This window comes from Somniosus microcephalus, chromosome 15 (assembly GCF_052327205.1).
Source record: "Somniosus microcephalus isolate GS21.2 chromosome 15, FLI_Smic_1.0, whole genome shotgun sequence".
NCBI lineage: Eukaryota > Metazoa > Chordata > Chondrichthyes > Squaliformes > Somniosidae > Somniosus > Somniosus microcephalus.
In genome coordinates, this window is record NC_141001.1 from 94,058,267 (window position 1) to 94,080,995 (window position 22,729).

Here is a 22,729-nt window from a genome sequence, read left to right on the forward strand (position 1 = left end):
GGAATGTAGCTGTATGTTTTGAGCCTTATTTAATCCTTGAAAAATACACAAGCAAGAACTTTTCCCCATTGAAAACCTTTTGGCAGCAGACTGAGTTTAAATTTAGAGCTGTACCACAGGATATTCTGTAACAACTGGTGGAAGGAGAATTTGGACACATAGGCCAAGACGGTAGCGCTACTGGTAGATCAAAAGACTCGCAGAGGATGTGAGGTACTGTTTTTTTGTTGGTGCATGAGATTAACGTTCTGCTTTTTCTTCGAAAGTTTATTTACTTTCCTCTTCTAATTTTGGTCTCCTCTGGCACAGGGCAGCATGGGATTTGAACGAGAAACATCAATTACTTCAAACCAAGCTGAGCTTTAATTATATTCAGCTACACACTAAACAAGTTATATTCACAGTGGACACCACTCACTATTAAAGCACATATGCCTTCAATTCTAGACATCCTCTTGCTCAAAGAGGTTTCAGTACATGCTGTTTTTCTGCAGTCTCATTGCCTAGAAGATTGTCAAGTTCATTTCTGTACAAGTTTGCTGCCTTTTTCCTCAAATCGTTGACTCATGTTGGGGTCCAAAGCAGGAGCATACATGCCAACCATGCGTTTGGTCCAAGTATATACTTCTCTCCATTGGAAAATTAATTCAGTTAACATCCCACCAAACTTTCTGTAGAATACAGAACGGTCCTATTATTCACCACTCAGTTTTCATGTGCAGGCTGACACATCATGCAGCTCCCATGTTCATTGGGACATGGAGGTGGCAAGGCTGCTGGTTGGATAAATTGATGGAATGCCATAACCTGCTTTGTAATTGGTGGAGTTGCACATTGGTCATTGGGCAATATCTTCAACATAAGAAATTCTATCATCAAAAATATCTCCTTTCCCGTTTTGTTTATATTTAGGCTGGTTTCATTTCTTGTAGATCCTGAAAGGATTCGCAAATTTCATGTCTCCCCCGAAGATTTACTTTTCGCTTATTGAAGAAACCCTGGCTAGACTGAGTTTAAAATCCAGGGCTCCAGGGCCCAACAAGATGGCTATGGTCAACCTCATGGCAAAAGCCTGTAAGTTTCAGTTTGGACTGACAAAGAAGGAATTTTCCAGAAATTCAAATGCAGACAGACCTTCTGCATTTATGCATGAGAAGCAAACCTAGTGGCATTCGGGCCTCTGATTAAAACCCATCAAGGTCGTTTGCACAGACAATCAATATGTAATAGCTGCATTCAGACCTTCGTTAGAGGACATCAACACTGTTTGCAAATGATCAACTGGGCATTCAAACTGGAATGACCCATCACGAAACCAGTTGGACAAAGGGGAACACTTACGAGACGTTTAAAACCGATTAACCGGCCATCCAGGTCGATGGGCCCAGATCGGTTTCCTTTGTATAAGCTTCAACACGTCCAGGTCAGACAAAGAAATAAGCTGATCTGGCGGGAGATAAGGGCTACCAGGAAGGGTATAACTAGTCCCTCAGGAAGCCATCTCTCTCTCTCTCTCTCTCCCGCCTCGACTCCGGTGCCCTGCCTTACCATCAAGAGGATCATCGACGAAGAGCCCGTCCAGGGAAGCAGGATACCCGCAGTTACATTTAAATCACTGGGGTATCTCTGCTTTGGGGCAGTGGAAACCATAAAGACATCGGCAGGCAACGGAGCACAGAGCAGGCATTTCAACATCCTAGACTGGTGAGCATCAATTTTCTGGCCCATCACAAGATAACCTAGATAGGTGTAAAGGGTGGGAGTTAAGGGGATTGCTAAAATTGTCATTTTAGTCATTTTCCCTCGATGTGTCCATTTCTCCTCCCCCGCTAAGTGTAATTGTGTTGCATCCATAGTGATTTTCTCTGTATAGTAATTGTTTCTCTATTTTAATAAACATTGGTTTTCTTTGCACTGAACCACTGGTCTCATTTGTCTATATTGCTACTCGTAAATAAGTCCGGTGCTCAGAACTAAAAGGGGGAAGCGATTCGAACCGCACGGGGCTGGAGCAGCTCAGACACGACTGACTGGCCAGACACAAACCCCAAACCAAAACCTCCTAAAATCCCTCCCAATCCTAAGCATTCCTAATAATTAGACAATACATCAATGGTAACACGAACAATGCCTGGTGCACTAACACGGACATAATCGATAAATCCTGCTCGGCTGATTTGGGATTCCTCATGGTAAGGTGCAGACCCTTCTACCTGCCTCGGGAATTCACGGCTGTTATTATCACTGCGGTCTACATCCCACCACACGCTAATGCCAAACTAGCACTGAAGGACCTCTACAGGGCCATCAGCGAACAACAAACTGCGCACCCAGACGGAGCTTTTATCGTCGCGGGGGACTTCAATCACATAAACCTAAAAACTGTACTACCGAAATTCCACCAGAATGTTTCCTGCCCCACAAGAGGGGAGAATACACTGGATCAAGTCTACACGAGCGTTGTAGACGCTTATAAGGCCATTCCCTGCCCCCACCTTGGGAAGTCTGACCCGGCATACAAACCGCTCATCAAAAGAGGGAGAACATCAGTGAGAGCAGTGAAAGTATGGCCAGAGGGGGCAGTATCGGAGCTCCAGGATTGCTTTGAACGCACTGATTGGGGCATGTTTGCCCATAATGACATCGAGGAATACGCATCCACAGTGCTATTCTACATTAACAGCTGCGTCGAGGTCATCACGACCCATAAAAATATCAGGACATACCCCAACCAGAAACCCTGGATGAACGGAGAGGTCCGCTCACTGTAGAAAGCACGCGACGCAGCATTTAAATCTGGCGACGCGGCGGCTTACAGTGCAGCTAGGACCAACCTAAAAAAGGGTATCAGGACTGCCAAAAGGAAACAGACACTGCGGATAGAGGATCATTTCCACAACAACTCGGACCCCCGGCGCATGTGGCAAGGCATCTAGTCCATCACTGACTACAAGGGCAAAAACACCAGCCCCCCCGGTTAGCGATGCCTCCCTTCCGGAGGAGCTTAACAACTTCTACGCTCGCTTCGACAGGGACAACAGGGAGCCGACTACCAAAGCCTTGCCCGGAAGGCCAGGTGCTCACTCTGTCAACCTCCGACGTAAGGGGTGTTCTACGCGGAGTGAACACACGAAAGGCTGCTGGACCGGATAGCATCCCTGGACGGGTACTCAAGGAATGTGCTGATCAGCTGGCTGATGTCTTCACCGCCATCTTCAATCTGTCATTGGCCCAGGCAGTAGTCCCTACATGCTTCAAGACCGCTACCATTATTCCTGTGCCAAAACAAATGGCTGTGACGTGCCTGAACAACTATCGACCTGTCGCACTCACACCCATCATAATGAAATGTTTCGAGAGACTGGTCCTGGCTCACATCAAAGCCAGTGTTCCCGCCTCTCTTGACCAACACCAGTTTGACTATCGTGCAAACAGATCAACGGAGGATGCAATCACAACTACTCTACACTCGGCACTGAATCACTTAGATGGTAAGGAGACCTACATCAGAATGCTGTTCATAGACTACAGCTCAGCATTCAACACTATCGTCCCCAACAAGCTGGCCACCAAACTCCAAACTCTTGGCCTGAACACTTCCCTCTGCAACTGGACCCTGGACTTCCTAACAAACAGACCCCAGTCTGTCAAATTAGGTAACCACACCTCCCCCCCCCCTGACCCTGAACACGGGGGCCCCACAAGGATGTGTGCTGAGCCCCCTCCTCTACTCCCTCTTCACCCACGACTGTGTGGCTGTTCATGGTTCCAACACCATCATCAAGTTTGCGGATGATACCACGGTTGTAGGCCAGATCACCAACAATGATGAGTCAGCCTACAGGGAGGAGGTCCAGCATCTCGTGAAGTGGTGCGCCGATAACAACCTGGCCCTTAACATCAAGAAAACCAAATAAATCATTGTGGACTTCAGGAAGTCTAAAGGCGGAAGTCACACCCCCATCCACATCAATGGGGCTGTGGTGGAAAGGGTGGACAGCTTTAAGTTCCTCGGAGTCCACATCACGGAAGACCTCTCCTGGTCCCTCAATACCTCCTCTCTTGTGAAGAAGGCCCAGCAGCGCCTATATTTCCTAAGGAGGCTGAAGGGATGTAACCTGTCACCCCTGATCCTCTCTAACTTTTACCGCTGCACAATAGAGAGCATCCTGACGAACTGTATCACAGTATGGTATGGCAGCTGTAGCTACTATGACCAGAAAGCCCTGCAGCGGGTAGTCAAAACTGCCCAACGCATTACCGGCACCCGGCTACCGACCATAGAGCACATATACCAGAAACGCTGTTTACGGAGGTCACGGTCCATCATCAAAGACCCTACCCACCCCAGCCACAGTCTGTTCGCCCTCCTGCCATCTGGGAGACGCTACAGATGCAATCGCACCCGTATGGCCAGATTTAGGAACAGCTTCTTTCCCAGGGCTGTCATCCTACTGAACTCCACAAATAAACTCTAAAGCCTGCACATCTGCCAATGCACTTTATTATGGTTATGTTTATGTTAATGTATTACAAGCCAAATGTATGTTGAATGTTTAAATGTCTTAATCTAAATGTACACTCTCGGGAGCCGCAAGCCTACATTTCGTTGTACTGCACTTGTGCACTAACAATGACAATAAAAGTTGATTTGATTTGATTTTGATTTGATTAAATGGTGCCGATATAGTGTTTACTCTAAATGGAGTAAGCTATGTATAGAATGAGTGCAGTAAATTGCATACAATGTCCTAATGACATAATCCAGTTTTTAAAATCAATATGTATTGTCTTAGTTTTCAGTTTCAATGAAAACATATTGGCCGTAATTTTCCCCTAAAAAAAACAGGTGGGTTTGGAGTCTGGGGGCAGTTAAATTGTTAAAAATGGGATTCCTGACCTGCTCCCACCTCCAATCCGCCCACTTCCGGTTTTGCCGGAGGCAGCCGATCAACCAGCTCCCAAGGGGCGTTACCGTAATTTAAATATTGTAATGAGGCTGGAAACCTGAATTTTCCCTCCATTTTGAATTTAACTGCCTAGGGACGGGTTTCACACAATTCGTGAAACCCAGCAGTTAAACAGAGGCATGGACTGTGGCAGCTTAAGTGGCTTTATACCTACCTCCAGGGGCCTAATCCACCCCCTGCGATCGGAGACCCCACCACGAAGCCTCCGATCGCCTTCACAGGCCTTCCCCTCGCCCCCAATGATGATGATGAGGCCGTTTCCGATCCCCTGGCCCACTCCCCACCCCGATCCCTGGCCGACGCACCCCCCCGCAGTGATCCCTGATCCCCCCTGCGATCCCTGATCCTCCCCGCAATCCCCGATCCTCCCCCATCGCCCGCCGAACCCTGAGCTCCCTGATCCCCCCATCATCTGCCAATCCCCGAACCCCTGCCGATCCTGAAACCCACCCCCTGACGATCCACTCTCCCCCCTTCCGACTGCCGAACCCCTCCCGATTGATGATCCTTGACCCCCCCTCCCGCCGATTGACGGCCCTCCCTCCCGATTGACGACCTCCCCTCCCACCAATCCCCGAAACCCCTCCACTTATATCCCTCCCCCGGTCCGACCCCATGCAATTGAAGCCTACCCGCCTGCAGCCCAGCCTCTCAAGCTGGCTGGCTGCGGGTGAGAAACCGAGGCCTCACATTCAAATTAGGCCCTGCTGGTAAAGTTGGCAGGGCATAGAAAGATAGAAACATAGAAGGTAGGAGCAGGAGTAGGCCATTCGGCCCCTCGAGCCTGCTCCGCCATTCAATGAGATCAAGGCTGATCATCCAAACTCAGTACCCTGTCCCTGCTTTCTCCCCATATCCCTTGATCCCTTTAGCCTTAAGAAATATATCTAACTCCTTCTTGAATATATTTAATGAATTGGCCTCAACTGCCTTCTGTGGTAGAGAATTCCACAGGTTCACCACTCTCTGGGTGGGCACGCCTTGGACACCCCCCGCTCCCAACCCGCCTCCCCATACAAAATTACGGCCATTGATTTTGCTATTAGATAGTTGCTGACGATGCTTCACCATTATAACAGAAAAATCCAATATATTGATTCTCAACAGAAGAATGAATATCCTGCAACAGCCACTGCCAGCACAAAGCTGAGCTTTTGGCAATAGATATGTGCACAGCACAGCAATATGACCTAAGGTCAAGCAGTCTAGGTAATGTCATCCTAGTTCAATCAATTGTTTGATAAGGATTTTATTTTTATCTTTTTTTCCAAGGGATACTATAACCATTATGTTTATATTGTCGTAACATACAAGTTGTGGAATTCTGTAACGTAATATCAGTTCAACTGTAAGAATGTGTAGAATTTGATAAAAGTCAGTCAACAATATCAAGAGTGACCTAATGAATTGTAAGTTTATTTATATTTGTCTCCACATATTAGCACTGGAAATCATTGCTAAACCAAGTTTTATAACCCTTTATAACCCTTTGACAATTACAGTATTGATGCATTAAAATACAGTACACTAAATATCATCTTGAGCTAACTGGATGTTTAAAATGATACATGGTTCCTTACATATATCATTAGTGGCTGCATTTCACAAATCCTGTATTCAAATGTTTATATTTTAGTTTGAGTAGTCCTTCGACAGAAGAGGTCTGGTTAGCCTAGAAATTTCAGCAGTGCCATCAGACCAGCAGAAGTGCGACGGGTCAAAACGTCCGCCTGCTGCTTTGCCCCCGATATAGCCATGTTCCAAATTCTGCAGATGGTGTCCTCTAAGTATTAGGGGCAGGCGTCTGTGCGAGAAGTGGCACACAGCAAATGTGGTGGGATTTCCGGGTGGAACCTTACTACTCCGAGTTGGTTGGGGGAAGCCATAGGCCAGTTTGACAGGCTGTAGATGGGGACTTGCCAGAGGCACTCTGATTATATGCTGCCCCTCCCCACCCCTAATCAAATTGATTACGGTTTGCTTTCTGCATGGCAGGGCCCACATACAGCCCTATGGGGCACGCATGCCTGCTTCCTGCGGGTACAAATACCACTGGCCATAAAAGGGGCATATCTGGGGAACGTATACATAATTTATCAGAATGATTATACTTACATAACTCACAAAAGTACCCGAGTGACACACATGTCAAGAGTGTTGCAATTAACAGTCTTTCAGCTATTAAATAATTGATCGCCTAAGTGGAATGTAAAATATGTATCGAAAAAATGCAACCTCATAACCCTTAAATAATGAAAGTTCTAGGGGTGCTTAACTTGGCAGGAAAATGAATGGAATTGTGTCTGTACCTCACTGATGACTGTACACTATTCAATTAATACTGTGAATGTGCTTAGTGTTACCAGTCATTTTGGGCCATTATAATTCATAATGTTTGCACACAGATGTGCAGCACTGTTTAATAATGAGTTCAGGCATGCCGGGGACGATTCTTCTCAGTTTAACGAGCTGTCTGCACCTACTTCCAGGTGAGGAAAAGGGGCGGATATCCATTATGTTGAGTTATCGCCCCAATAGCACTCAAAATGGACCTCCAGCAACATCACGGACAGAGGCACAGCACTTGGGTCCAGAAAAGGCATGAAAATCCATTTTTAACAAATAACAGACAATGCTGGAAACACTCAGCGGGCCAGGCAGCATCCGTGGAGAGAGAAACAGAGTTTACGTTTCAGGTCTGTGACCCTTCGTCAGAACTGGAAAAAAGTTAGAGATGTAACAGGTTTTAGGCAGGTGCAGGGGCAGGGCAAGGGGAGAGGGGAGGAAAGAACAAAAGGGACGGTCTGTGATAGGGTGGAAGGCAGGAGCGGTTAACTGTTGCAAATGGGGATGGCAGAATCATCAACAGGTGCCATGTGAAAAAATAGGGGCGGGGGTTATGGTCTGAAATTGTTGAACTCAATGTTGAGTCCAGAGGACTGTAAAGTGCCTAATGGAAAGATGAGGTGCTGTTCCTCGAGCTTAAGTTGAGATTTATTGGAACAGTGTAAGAGGCCGAGGGCAGCCAGGTCAGAGTGGGAGAGGAGCGGAGAATTAAAGTGTCAAACGACCGGAAGCTCAGGGTCACCCTTACGGACTGAACAGAGGTGTTCCACAAAGCGGTCACCCAATCTTTTTAACTGTAGTGTAGGTGCCTTTAAGAGCCCCATGTGTACTGTAATGCCGGTAATGGCCACTCGGGCTATATAAGCCTGTATATTGTGTTGTATCAGTTAGTTCCCCTCCAGACTTTGTTTAGTAAACACCTATGAAACCAATTCCTGTCTTCAGTGTCTCTATCAACACACAGACACAACAGTGGTGACAAATTGGAAACGGACTTACCTGCAATTCGGCAGCACCTCAAGGACATCGATTCCTCTGGCGTCCAAAGTTGAAGAAAAATCAAGAAAGAGAAAAAGCTGTGGTTTCACCAGCTAGCCAAGCTGGTGGCAGGTACTGCAATAATCCTTCCTGGGTGTCGGGCTGGGGCTCCAGCGGCTGGCTCTACAGCTAGGCCAAGCAGCGAAAGCGGAGGCAAGCAGTAACAGACGGGGAGGGAGCACTCGGGAGACGGCCGGCGCTGCAAGCAGGTCGGCGTTCAGACCTAGAAAGAGAGTCCGGCGGGAACGAGTCTCCAACTGTAAATAAATAAATAAAAAGAACGAAAACCGCGGGAAACAGCGTTGTCATCGGCAGCAGCGGCGGGGAAGTGCGGGAAGCGCCATATCTTTTCTGCAGAAAAGAAAGGAAAGCACGGGAAGCGCCATATCTTTTCTAAGATGCCTAAGTCTGGCAATATTGATGCTTTTGATAATGAGATAGAGGATTGGACCACATATGTGGAAAGAGTGGAGGTATATTGCACCGCAAATGGAATAGAAGATGAAAAAAAAGCTTCAGTACTGCTAAATCTAATGGGCGCAAAGACATACGGGCTGTTATGAAATTTAATCACTCCAGCCAAACCAAAGGACAAGAATTTTAAAGAAATTGTTGATACCCTACAGGAGCACTTAAACCCAACACCGCTGCTGATAGCGGAACGATTCAAATTCTTCAAGAGAAATCAACACAAGAATGAAAGTAACGCTGATTACCTCACCGAATTAAGAAAGCTATCAAAACACTGCCAATTCGGGGCAGGACTAGCAGATTATCTTCGAGACAAATTCGTTTGCGGTCTCTTAAGTGAAGGAACACAGAAAAGGCTGCTTTCTGAAAAAGATTTAACACTGGACAAGGCTTTCAGCATGGCTGTGTCATACGAAGCAGCCGCAAGAGGAGCTGCAGAGATACAACAAAAAACACAGGACTTCGGCACCCATGAAATGACACAGGGTTTCGAGAGATGTTATCACTGCGGCAGATCCACCCATGACCAGAGGGACTGCTGGTTCAAGGACAAAGCATGCAGGCAATGCGGAAAGATTGGACACATTGCACGGGTATGCCGATCTGGACAAAAAAAATCCACAGACAGGAAAAAAAAATCAATAAAGAAAAGTACAGAAAGGTACAAATGATGACGGACAGTAGCTCCGAAGACCAGAAGAGCGATAGCGACTCCGAAAACAAGAGACTAAGCTGTCTCAAATTACATAATGTAATTGCCAAAGATGATTACCAGACCATTTGGGTTACCCTCACGATAGCAGGGTCCCCAGTTAAAATGGAGCTAGATACAGGATCAGCTCTGACCGTCATAAATCGACGGGATTACGAGCGGCTATTTCCGCATATACCTTTAAAAGACACATCCATTATCTTGAAAATATATACGGGGCAGAAAGTATACCCCAAAAGAAAAATAAGGGTGCCTGTTGTATACAACGGCAAGGAAATACAAAAGTTGTATTTATACATTCTACAAGATGGTGGTCCACCGCTGTTGGGACGTGAATGGATCAGGAAAATACGTTTAGACTGGCACTCCATTCAGGCACTGACGGTGACCAGTAAGAAAAAAAACGACGATGACGTCATACCTGAACGATTAAAAGACATCTTGGCCAACGCCAAAGAAGTGTTTCAAGAGAAACTAGGAACCTTGAAAGGCATCACCGCCTCAATAAAAGTGGAAGATGCAGCAATTCCCAAGTTTTTTAAGGCAAGACCGGTGCCATACGCAATTCGTCCAGCAGTCGAGGCAGAGCTGGAGAATTTGGAAAAGGCAGGCGTATTATCCAAAATAGATTGGAGCGAGTGGGCAACACCCATCATTCCAGTCATGAAGAAAGCATTGAATAATGATAAATCTGAAGAACAGAGAAAAATTCGCATCTGTGGAGACTTCAAGGTGACTGTAAACCCGGTCCTTCACACGGTACAGTATCCTCTTCCGAGGATAGAAGATATTTTCGCCTCACTATCCAGAGGGAAACGTTTCACCAAAATTGACTTGGCACAGGCATATCTACAGATGGAGGTTGAAGAGGCCTCTAAAAAATATCTCACGATAAATACACACAAAGGTCTGTACCAGTACAATCGACTGGTTTTCAGAGTAGCATCCGCTCCAGCTATCTGGCAAAGAGCTATGGAGCAAGTCCTCCAAGGGATTCCGGGGACTCAATGCTACCTAGATGACATCCTTGTAACAGGAGAAAACGACAATGAGCACCTTGCCAATTTGGAGCAGGTGCGCACTAGGCTGAGAGAACGGGGCCAACGAGCAAATCGCCCCAAGTGCGAATTTTTCCAAAATCAAATATCATATTGTGGCCACATAATTAATAAGGAAGGGTTGCATAAGTCACCTGAAAAAATTGAAGCGGTCATAAAAGCCCCAGCACCTGAAAATGTCTCACAATTAAGGTCGTTCCTGGGATTAATAAATTACTATCATAAATTTTTCCCGAACTTATCAATTCTTCTACACCCTCTTAATGAACTGCTACAAACAGGAGTAATTTGGAAATGGAGCGAAGACTGTAAACGTGCCTTCCATAAATGCAAAGACTTAATCACGTCCAAGGAAGTGTTGGCTCATTACAACCCATCACTGCCAATCAGACTGGCGTGCGATGCATCCCCTTATGGCGTAGGAGCAGTATTATCGCATAAATTTCCTGATGGCTCGGAACGGCCGATAGCTTTTGCGTCACGCTCATTGAACTCAGCTGAGCGTAACTATGCCCAAATCGACAGGGAAGCACGCAGCCTGGTATGGGGAGTGAAGAAATTCAACCATTACCTACACGGACAAAAATTTACCTTGTTGACTGACCATCAACCCCTCATCTCCATATTCAACCCTAAAAAGGGTGTTCCCATTATGACAGCGCAAAGGCTACAGAGGTGGTCCCTTTTTCTAGGGGCACACCAATACAACATAGAATACAAAGGATCAAAACAGCATGGGAATGCTGACGGGTTATCGCGCCTACCGTTGCCAACGGTAGAAGAAGCACCTACCGTAGACCCAGTGGAGATTTTCCACTCTACCATAGTCGAATGTCTACCAGTAACAAATTCTGCCATTGAAAGGGAAATTAGAAATGACCCAACTCTCTCACGAGTCTACAATTTAACAGTGAAGGGATGGCCAGCACATGGCGAACCACTGTTGCCAGCATTCTCGCAAAGAAGAGAACAGCTGTCAGTGTGCCGAGGAACCTTGATGTGTGGATCCAGAGTGGTGATTCCACCCAAACTCCAGGATAAAGTTCTAAAGAAACTTCACGAAGGGCATCTGGGTGGAGTGAAAATGAAGAACCTAGCCAGGGCGTTTGTATGGTGGCCAGGTATCGATGGAGACATCAAAGAAATGACCAAGAGCTGCCTAGGATGCCAGAAGGTCCAAAACGCTCCACCCCAAGCCCCTCTACATCCATGGGAGTGGCCCTCATCTCCCTGGCAAAGGGTACGCATCGACTTTGCTGGTCCATTTATGGACTCAATGTTCTTAATCGCGGTTGATGCACACTCCAAGTGGCCGGAGGTAATAAAGATGTCCTCCACCCACCACGGAAAAAACCATCACAGTATTAAGGACCATATTTGCCAGGAATGGGCTGCCGGAACAGATCTGTTCTGATAATGGACCGCAATTTGTGTCTGAAGAATTCAGGAAGTTCTTAAAAAACAATGGGGTTAAGCACTACACGTCCGCCCCATACCATCCCGCCACCAATGGATTGGCTGAAAGGTTTGTCCAGACCTTCAAGAAGGCCATAAAGGCCATGGGTAATGAAGACATAAAACTTCAGCACAAGGTGGATAACTTCTTGTTCGCATACAGGAATGCAACACATACGGTTACAAACCAAACTCCCGCCATGATGTTCTTCAATAGAAGCCTAAGATGCCGGCTGGATTTGATCAAGCCCAACATCAGAAGGGACGTGGAGAACCGGCAATTTCAAGGCATGAATGAAAGGCCAACTAGAACCTTCCAGATAGGTCAACAAGTTTTGGCCCGGGACTACCGTACTGAGAAATGGCAGCCTGGAACTATCTGCACACGACTAGGACCGCTGATGTATACCGTGGACATCGGAGAAAGCATAATAAGGTGCCATGCTGACCAAATCATAGAGTCATCCGAAAAGGGACAACCTACACCACAACTCTATACGCCTAACGATGAAGTAGAGATACCCATATCTACCTCCGATCCGGTGATACTGGAACCCGATGAACCCGACACTGGCATTCAAGCCGAATCAGCCTTGCCAAAAGAACCTACTACACCACCAGAAACTACTGCACCACCGAGGCGTTATCCGGACCGAGTCAGGAAGCCTCCAGAGAGACTGACTTATAATTAATTAACTGCAGCAATGTGTAGATTATTTTTCTTGTAACATGTAATTAATAATTACTTAAAATATTATGTACTGGTTGGCTAAAAGGGGAGGAATTGTAGTGTATGTGCCTTTAAGAGCCCCATGTGTACTGTAATGCCGGAAATGGCCACTCGGGCTATATAAGCCTGTATATTGTGTTGTATCAGTTAGTTCCCCTCCAGACTTTGTTTAGTAAACACCTATGAAACCAACTCCTGTCTTCAGTGTCTCTATCAACACACAGACACAACATTAACAATGTAGGAGTACCGTTCTGAGGGCACCTGCATCTTTTTCTGATGCTGTGACATCAACGGATAATGTAACTGGGGACCCAGGATTGCCAAGCAATGAGCAGTGCAGGCAAGGACATTAAAAGGGCCACAAAAGAAATATCCTTTTGGTGTTCCGAGCTGAATTCTAGCCTATCTGATTGTTTTTTTGTGTTTTTGCATTTTTTTCTCTTATGACAGAGGTTCTCAGGAGCCTTTGTACTATTTTTTTCCCTGCAGCAACGTTGTGGGTATAATGGGCTTCCCAAGATGAGGAGCTGGGAAGAAGAGGAGGACCCGCAATGGTATGAGGATCAGGCTACACAAGAGGCATTCTGTGCAACCCCACTCTCCCTAGGTGGGACCTGCACACACGCCTCTGCTTGGAGGTCACCAGAGCTTGATTTAGCAGATGATTAGTTCAGACTCGTTAAGAGCTCCAGCTCTTAATTTACATGGTGACAGCAGGCTTGATGACACAGATATGTGCGGGGGCCTGACTAACTGTTACGCTGAATCATTGTTCAGAAGCTCCCTATGTCAAGCTTTATTTGCTAGAGTATGAACAAAGGTATGCCAGGGTGATCCGCCACAGACCGTATCTGCAGGCATTGGCAAAGTTACCTGCCAACAGCTGTGGAGAAGTGACTTCACAGGGCCTGGTCCAGCAGAGTCATGCCATCTGTTGTATGGACAGCTGCCACTACCATGCACCAGGGCTTGCACAGCAAGTGACAAAATCAGTCAACTGCAGCCTCTATTTTGCACGTCTGGCCATTCTTAACCAACTACCTGTTCAGCCTTCGTAAAGGCTGCTATGAGTTGAGATGCATTTTGAATCTTTTTAAAGGTTTTCAGAATATTATACTCCCCATTGTGACATTTCCCTTTAATTCTCCCCTTCCTTTTAAATTTCACATATGCACAAATTTCATCTCCTCCTACAAATGTGGTCCCTATACCAGACACAGTACAAGTGTGAGGTGTTACATTCTGGTAGGAAGAATAAGGGGGCCATATACTGCTTGGATAATAAGAGTCTAAATGGGGCAGAGGAGCAAAGGAATCTAGGGGCACAGATATACCAATCACTAAAAGTAGCGACGCAGGTTAATAAGGCCATAAAAAAGCAAGTGAAGCATTGGGGTTCATTTCTAGCGGGATTGAATTGAAAATTGAGAAGTTATGTTAAACTTGTATAGAACCTTCATTAGAGCACAAAGAGTACTGTGCACAATTCTGGTCTCAATAATATAAAAAAGGTTATAGAAGCACTGGATAAGGTGCAAAAAAGATTCATAAGGATGATACCAAAACTGAGAGGCTATAACTATCAGGAAAGGATGAACAGGATGGGGATCTTTTGTCTAGAAAAGAGGTGACCTAATAGAGATCTTTAAAATTATGAAGAACTTTGATAAGGTGGACGAAGAGAAGACGTTACCACTTGTGTGGAGCATAAATGCCGGCAAGATCAGTTGGGGCGAATGGGCTGTTTTTGTGCTGTAGATTCTATGTAACAGTCTGTACCTGTACCTATGAAAAAAGGTGCAAATCAGCTGATCCAGGACATTTGAGTGCTATTAACACATTACTACTCAATCGGAGATAGCATCAATTCTTAACCTTTTATACACGACTTGCACCAGAAGAGGAAAATGGGCCCCATACTGTTGCTAATTGTAATGTATGTACCTTTAAGGGGGGAACGACTTTCTACAGCTCATGTATACTGCAGTACCGGCAGTGACCACACCTGTATATAATGCTGAGTAGTAATCTGTTGTTTCAGTTGCAGTTTGAACCACGTTGAGTAAACACCTGTTGTACCGTTCTCTGCAGTCCTTTTCTTATTATTACACGGACGTAACAGTGGCGACGAGCAAGTTCGAACCTACCTGCAACTCTGCATCATCTCCCTGGGATTCGCTCCTGGAGAACAGTGGAAGAAGGTCGAGTCCAGAAGCACGGGCATCGACCACGGGCAACCGCCCAGTCATCCAGCGGAGATTTGAGCATTGCAGGGGAGGCTGTCGAGAGCCAGGCTTGGCTTTCCAGTCACGGTGGTCCAGCGAAACGGGCTGGCAACAGGTACTGTGCAGACCCATCCCGGACAGCGACGGGCTAGAGCCCGACCGAGCGGCACAGAAAAAGGCCGAGTAGCGTCGACGGGTGAGAGAGGGCAGAGCGCACAGGGCACAGCCGGTGTTCAGGACCGAGCGGCGTCAATGGGGGAGAGAGGCGAGAGAGAGCAGAGCGCAGCCGGTGTTCAAGGGCCGAGCAGCGTCAATGGGGGAGAGAGACGAGAGAGAGCGGAGCGCAGCCGGTGTTCAAGGGCCGAGCAGCGTCAACGGGGGAGAGAGGCGTGCAGGAAAACGCGAGGCGCTGCCATTGCCACGAGGACCGTAGAGAGCGGCGTTCGCAGCAGCAGCGCACGAAACCCACAGGGCGTCGCCATTTGACACGAGGACCGCCGAGAGCGGCGTTGGCAGCAGCGTGGGAGACGCCATTTTAAGCCGCAGCTGGGAAGAAAGGAAAGTGCGGGAGACGCCATTTTAAGCCAGTCTAACCACACCCAAAAATGCCGAAGAGTGGCAGTATCACAGCGTTCGACAATGAAGTCGAAGATTGGATGACATATGTCGAACGCATAGAAGTATACTGCAAGGCAAATGAGGTGTCAGATGACAAGAAAGCGCTGGTATTGTTGAATTCAATGGGTGCAAAAACGTATGGTTTACTATGAAACCCAGTAACCCCAGAGAAGCCAGCAGAAAAGGATTTTGAAAACATAGTGTCAATCCTACAGGACCACTTACACCCCACACCGCTGCTAATAACAGAAAGATTTAAGTTTCGCAAAAGGAACCAGCATGAAGATGAAAGTAATGCTGAGTATTTAACGGAACTGCGCAAGCTATCGAAACACTGCCAGTTTGGAACGGGACTAGCAGATACTTTAAGGGACAAGTTTGTGTGTGGGCTTCAAAGTGAAGGAACCCAGAAACGGCTTCTATCAGAAAAGGATCTTACGCTGGACAAGGCTTTCAGCATTGCAGTATCACACGAAGCAGCAGCACGGGGCGCTGCAGAGATACTACGGAGACCGCAAGAATATGGCACAAATGAAATGTCATACGGAACAGTGAAGTGCAATCGCTGCGGCAGAACAAAACACGACCATAATGATTGCTGGTTCAAGGACAAAGTGTGCAGACAGTGTGGAAAAGTAGGACACATAGCAAGAGTCTGCAGGTCGGGAAAGAAAACCAGCAATAACAAACCGACCAAAGGGAAGTACAAGAAGGTACATAAGATAATGGAGAATAGTTCAGACGAACAAAGGAGTGAAAACGACTCCGAAAGCAGGGAACTGAGTTGTCTGAAACTATATAATGTGATCACAACGGAGGATCACCAAACCATTTGGGTCACTCTCAAGATAGCAGGAGTCCAGGTAAAGATGGAATTGGACACAGGATCAGCTCTAACAGTCATAAACCGACGGGACTACGAGCGGCTATTCTCACACATACACTTGAGAGACACAAAAATTATTTTGAAGACGTACACGGGGCAAAAAGTCTACCCCAAAGGAAAAATAAGGGTGACCGTTATATATAACGGTAAGGAAACACCAAAACTAGACCTGTATGTATTGCAAGATGGAAGACCACCATTACTGGGACATGAATGGATCCGGAAAATACAACTGGATTGGCATTCCATACAGGCACTGACTGTGGCTGACAAAAAGGATGACGACGTCACACCTGGGCGACTGGCAAAGATCCTAACTGATGCAAAAGAAGTGTTCAAGCAAGGACTCGGAACACTAAAAGGCATGACAGCGACGATTAAAATTGAAGAAAACGCAAGCCCAAAATTTTTTAAGGCCAGAACGGTACCTTATGCGATCCACCCAGCCGTCGAAGCAGAGCTGGAGAGTCTGGAACGTTCAGGTGTACTGTCCAAGGTAGACTGGAGCGAGTGGGCTACACCCATTGTCACTGTGATGAAAAAGTCGTTGAGCAGCACGCCTGGGGAACCAAGGAAGGTTCGCATCCGTGGGGACTTTAAGGTAACAGTGAACCCAGTCCTTCACACCGTACAATATCCACTTCCACGGATTGAAGATATTTTCGCCTCGCTATCTGGGGGGAAACGCTTCACTAAGATTGATCTGGCCCAGGCGTATCTGCAAATGGAGGTAGAAGAAGCATCAAAAAAATACCTCACAATCAACACCCATAAAGGTCTCTACCAATACAACCGGCTGGTGTTCGGGGTAGCATCAGCTCCGGCTATTTGGCAGAGGGCAATGGAACAAGTCCTGCAAGGGATCCCAGGGACCCAGTGTTATTTGGACGACATCCTGGTCACGGGCGAAAATGACAGTGATCACCTTGCCAACCTGGAGCAGGTGCTCACTAGATTGCAGGAATATGGGCTCCGAGCTAACCGCCCCAAATGCGAGTTTTTTAGAAAACAGATCTCGTATTGTGGCCACGTTATCGATAAAGAGGGGTTACATAAGTCCCCAGAGAAGATTGAGGCAGTAGTCAAGGCTCCAGCACCGGAAAATGTGTCACAACTGAGGTCGTTCTCGGGCTGGTAAACTACTACCATAAGTTCTTGCCAAATTTGTCTACAATACTACACCCACTGAACACCCTACTGCAAACTGGGGTGCCATGGAAGTGGAATGACGAATGTAGACGAGCTTTCCAGAAGAGCAAAACACTAATCACATCGAAAGAGGTATTGGCCCATTACAACCCAGCGTTACCAATTCGGTTGGCTTGTGATGCGTCACCCTACGGCATTGGAGCGGTGCTGTCGCACAAATTCTCGGACGGCTCAGAGAGGCCAATAGCCTTTGCGTCACGATCACTAACCTCAGCCGAGCGTAACTATGCCCAGATTGACAGGGAGGCACTCAGCCTAGTGTGGGGAGTGAAAAAGTTCAATCACTATCTGCACGGGCAGAAATTCACCTTGCTGACTGATCACCAGCCTCTTGTCTCCATTTTTAATCCGAAGAAGGGCGTTCCGGTGATGACTGCACAACGACTACAAAGATGGTCACTTTTTCTAGGGGCGCACCACTATGAGATTGAATATAAGGGCACGAGACAGCATGGAAATGCTGATGGGCTATCACGCCTGCCACTGCCTACTGCAGAGGAAGCACCAGCAGTGGATCCTGTCGAAATATTCCATTTGACTATAGTTGAATACCTACCGGTAACTAACGCTTGTATCGAAAAGGAAACCCGAAATGACCCGACACTGTCTCGGGTATATGATTTGACGGTAAAGGGATGGCCAGCATATGGCGACTCACTGTTGCCAGCATTCTCGACAAGGAGAGAACAGCTGTCAGTGTGCCGGGGGACCTTGATGTGTGGATCCCGAGTGGTAATTCCACCCAAGTTAAGGGAGAGAGTGCTCAATGAGCTTCATGAGGGTCATCTGGGAGGGGTAAAAATGAAAAGCCTAGCCAGGGCTTATGTGTGGTGGCCGGGAATCCATTAACAAATCGAGGACCTGACCAAGAGCTGCTCAGGATGCCAGAAAGTCCAAAATGCACCACCACAGGCCCCTCTACACCCATGGGAGTGGCCCTCATCTCCATGGCAACGGGTGCATATTGATTTTGCTGGTCCATTCATGGACTCAATGTTTTTAATAGCCGTGGATGCGCACTCAAAATGGCCTGAGGTCATCAAAATGTCCTCCACCACCACGGAGAAAACTACTGCAGTCCTACGGACCATTTTTGCCAGGAATGGCTTGCCAGAACAGATTTGCTCCGACAACGGACCACAGTTTGTGTCCGAAGAGTTCCGGAGGTTCTTGAAAAAGAATGGGGTAAGGCATTACACATCCGCCCCGTATCATCCAGCCACAAATGGATTGGCTGAGAGGTTCGTACAAACCTTTAAGAAGGCAATAAAGGCTATGTACAATGACAACATTCCGCTGCAGCACAAGGTGGACAATTTCCTGTTCGCCTACCGGAATGCGACACATGCAGTCACCAACCAGGCCCCAGCCATGATGTTCTTTAACTGAAGGTTAAGATCTCGCCTGGATTTGCTCAGAACAAACGTACGAAGAGATGTTGAGAGTAAGCAATTCCAGCACATCCATGAGAAGCCAACAAGGAGCTTCAATGTAGGGCAACCAGTCTTGGCCCGCGACTGCCGAACAGAAAAATGGCAGCCAGGAACGATATGCACATGGCAGGGCCCAGTAATGTACACAGTGGACGTTGGGGAGAGCATCGTGAGACGCCATGCTGACCAGATCCTAGAGTCACAGGAACAAGTCAATCCCATGCCTCGCCCATACGTACCTGGTGATGAACCCGACGTACAGGTAGCAGCTACCCCAGAAACAGTAGCATCGGAAGCTGATGAACCAACCGACGACAGGAGGCCAGAATCGCCTCCGTAACAAGAGCAAGACACTCGGGAAAGGCGCTATCCAGAAAGGATCAGGAAGCCTCCCCAAAGACTGAATTTATAAATAGACTATTTTCAGCTAATGTTGCATGTTAAAAGTGTTAATTGTAATTAGTTTGATATTTAATTGTTAAATGAGTGTTATGATACTGTTAATCTAAAAGGGGAGGAATTGTAATGTATGTACCTTTAAGGGGGGAACTACTTTCTACAGCTCATGTATACTACAGTACCGGCAGTGACCACACCTGTATATAACGCTGAGTAGTAATCTGTTGTTTCAGTTGCAGTTTGAACCACGTTGAGTAAACACCTGTTGTACCGTTCTCTGCAGTCCTTTTCTTATTATTACACGAACGTAACACTAATGATAAATGGCTTAGCTCCACACAGTTTTAAATCAGACATATACTGTTACTATTGCCCATATTAATCCATGCAAGTTCTGTATTTACCATATAAATGTGCCAGAATGCTCTCCATATTGCATAATGTGCATGGTACAGAGAGAAAGAAACACATTAACAAATGAAGATAAAACTAACTATTACAGAGTACAATTTCATATAGACATTACAGCCTTTCTATAATAAGCATGAAGAACATAGGAGCAGGGGTAGACCATTCAACCTCTCAAGCCTGTTTTGAAATTCAATTAGATCATGGCTGATTTGGATCTTAACTCCATCTATCCACCTTGGTTCCATAACCCTTAATACCCTTGCTTAACAAAACCTATGCTATTGGAAATAAATGTTATCAGAAATAACTCAATCCTACTCTATGGAAGACTATTTCTGAGCTTCTTTTTACTTAGAAGTCATTAGAGAAATATCCTTATTATTTTGATATGCAAGTGGAAATTTTCAGTATAATTTGAAAAGTTAAGCGCAAACTAAGTTATATTGTGTAACAAAAATCTGTTACCTTAGCGTAGATGCAACTTTCATTCAGTTTCCAGTAGGAACAGTTACGCTCACACATTGGACACATGAGGGTATCAGTGTCTTCACAGATCTCCCTGCTGGAAAATTCAGATAAAATAAATCACAAGATAGCTCTTCAATATGCACAATGTAATAAGAATCTGAAAATTTCCTCAAGCCTCTATATTTCCATACCTGCTTTTTATCTACACACTTTCTGTCATACATTTCACAAGAGATTTAACATTTTATGATAGTAAACATTAGAAGACATAAAATTAGACTGGGTTTATACAGCAACCTTTGTGTGAGTGAGGATCTACTTCAGGTGTACATCAATACAGAAGTGATCGTATAATGGATATCAGATCCCAATTTGATGTACCCGAGAGCATGTATAAAAAATCAACTTAGAAACTGAAAACAGAGGGTGCTCAAACTTCCAGGAGGGTGTGAGCAGGGTACCTCAGGGGCCGGCCACAAATGCCAAAGACTTGGACAAGGGCTTAGTAAGCTAAAACGCCGAGGCCGCGATTTTGCCGGCGCTGAGAGGGCGGGTTTGGAGGCGGGTCTGGAGTTAAATCCAAGATGATTAACAGCGGGTTGCGAACCCGCCTCCACACGACTTTCCAATGTGCCGGGTCTGCGACTCCTGAACAGACCCGACACCAAGCGACGGGAGAGGCTTTTTAATTTTGCAACATTTTCAGCGTGTTCCACGGCGTTCCAAGAACACGTCAGCTGATTGAGTCGGGTGTTCCAACAAGCTGAATAGTTCACAGCTGCAAGTGCAGCATAAAAGCTAACCTGCCACATCAGTTGAATTTCAAAAGCCAGAACTATCTGATTGCAGGATGTTGAAGACATTTTTCAGCTGTTTTGAGGTTGTAAGTGTGTGTTGTGAGATCTATATACACTGTGACCTCCTTGGTATAACCTCTCTCCACTTTGACTGAGCGCTTATAACATTTCATCCTCAAGTGACACTTTCACCAACAGAATGGGAACCATTTATACTCTCTCATCCTGGTCCTCAGATTCAGAGGACGAGCAGCCGCAGCAACAGCAGAACCAGGCACACCAGCAGCACCGACAACAGGGGTGCTAACCTTCTCCTGAGCCACCTGATGCTGCACAGGACAGAAGCTGCACCATGCCGCAGGAGATACCCCCAACACAGTGTTTACAAGCAGAGGATGAGCTTCCTCAACATGACTGAGCAGCAGTGCCAAAGGAGGCTCAGATTTTCGAGAGGTAGTCGTTGACATCTGCACCATGCTGCACCAAGACCTGCAGCCCAGAGGAGCGGGTAGACACTCCTTACCAATGGCTGTCAAAGTCACCACCGCCCTCAACTTCTTTGCATCAGGGTCCTTCCAGGGATCAGCTGCAGACATCAGCAGTATCTCCCAGTCAGCCACCTACAGATGCATAACACAGGTTACCAATGCCCTGTTTGCCAAGTTGGCCAATTACAACCACTTCTCAATGGATGAAGCAAGTGTTACTGCGCGGGCGGTTTGGTTTGCTAATATGGCAGGCTTTCCAAAGGTGCAGGGCATCATCGACTGCACACATGTGGCCATCAGGGCACCCCATCACAACCCAGCTGTAGTTATGAACCGCAAGGGCTTCCACTCCATTAACATCCAGCTGGTGTGTAACCACAGGAAGAACATTATGCATGTGTGCGCAAAGTTCCCTGGCAGTTGCCATGACTCGTTCATCCTGCGGCAGTCCACTGTGCCTCAGCTCTTCAATCCGCCACCCTAACTTTCCGGATGGCTACTTGAAGACAAGGGATATCCCCTGAAGATGTGGCTAATGACACCAATGAGGAGGCCATCAAACGAAGCTGAGGAGCGTTACAATGAGAGCCACATTTCCACCAGAAGCATCATAGAGCAAACCATCGGCTTGTTCAAAATGAGATTCCGATGCCTGGACCGATCCAGTGGAGCCTTACAGTACGCACCAGCCAGGGTGTCCAGGATCATTGTGGTCTGCTGTGCCCTGCACAACATCGCACAGCAGCGTGGCTTACCGCTGCCTGAGGAACAAGTGGCAGAGCGCACAGCCTCCTCAGAGGAGGAGGAATATCCGAATGAGGCTGCAGATGAGGAACACCTGTCGGAGACGGCTGCCCCAGTGCTACCAGCATGTGACCTCACTGCTGGCCATCAGGCAAGGGATGGACTAATCCATGACAGATTTGTCTAACTTTACGCAGCACATGCATGTGGCTGGCACATGCACATTAGGGTTGGCAGGACCTCCATTCCACACAATAAAGCATCTGAA

The 22,729-nt window shown here is 46.7% G+C and overlaps 1 protein-coding gene across 1 annotated transcript in view; it reads right to left on the reverse strand.

Moving 5' to 3' along the window:
• The window catches only part of ano3 (anoctamin 3), a 401,336-nt gene that overhangs the window by 180,669 nt on the left and 197,938 nt on the right, over nucleotides 1-22,729 (reverse strand). Inside the window, exon 13 of the mRNA XM_086008127.1 lies at nucleotides 20,430-20,526. Coding sequence (XP_085864253.1) covers nucleotides 20,430-20,526 — 97 coding nt within the window. The remainder of the gene's footprint in view (nucleotides 1-20,429; nucleotides 20,527-22,729) is intronic.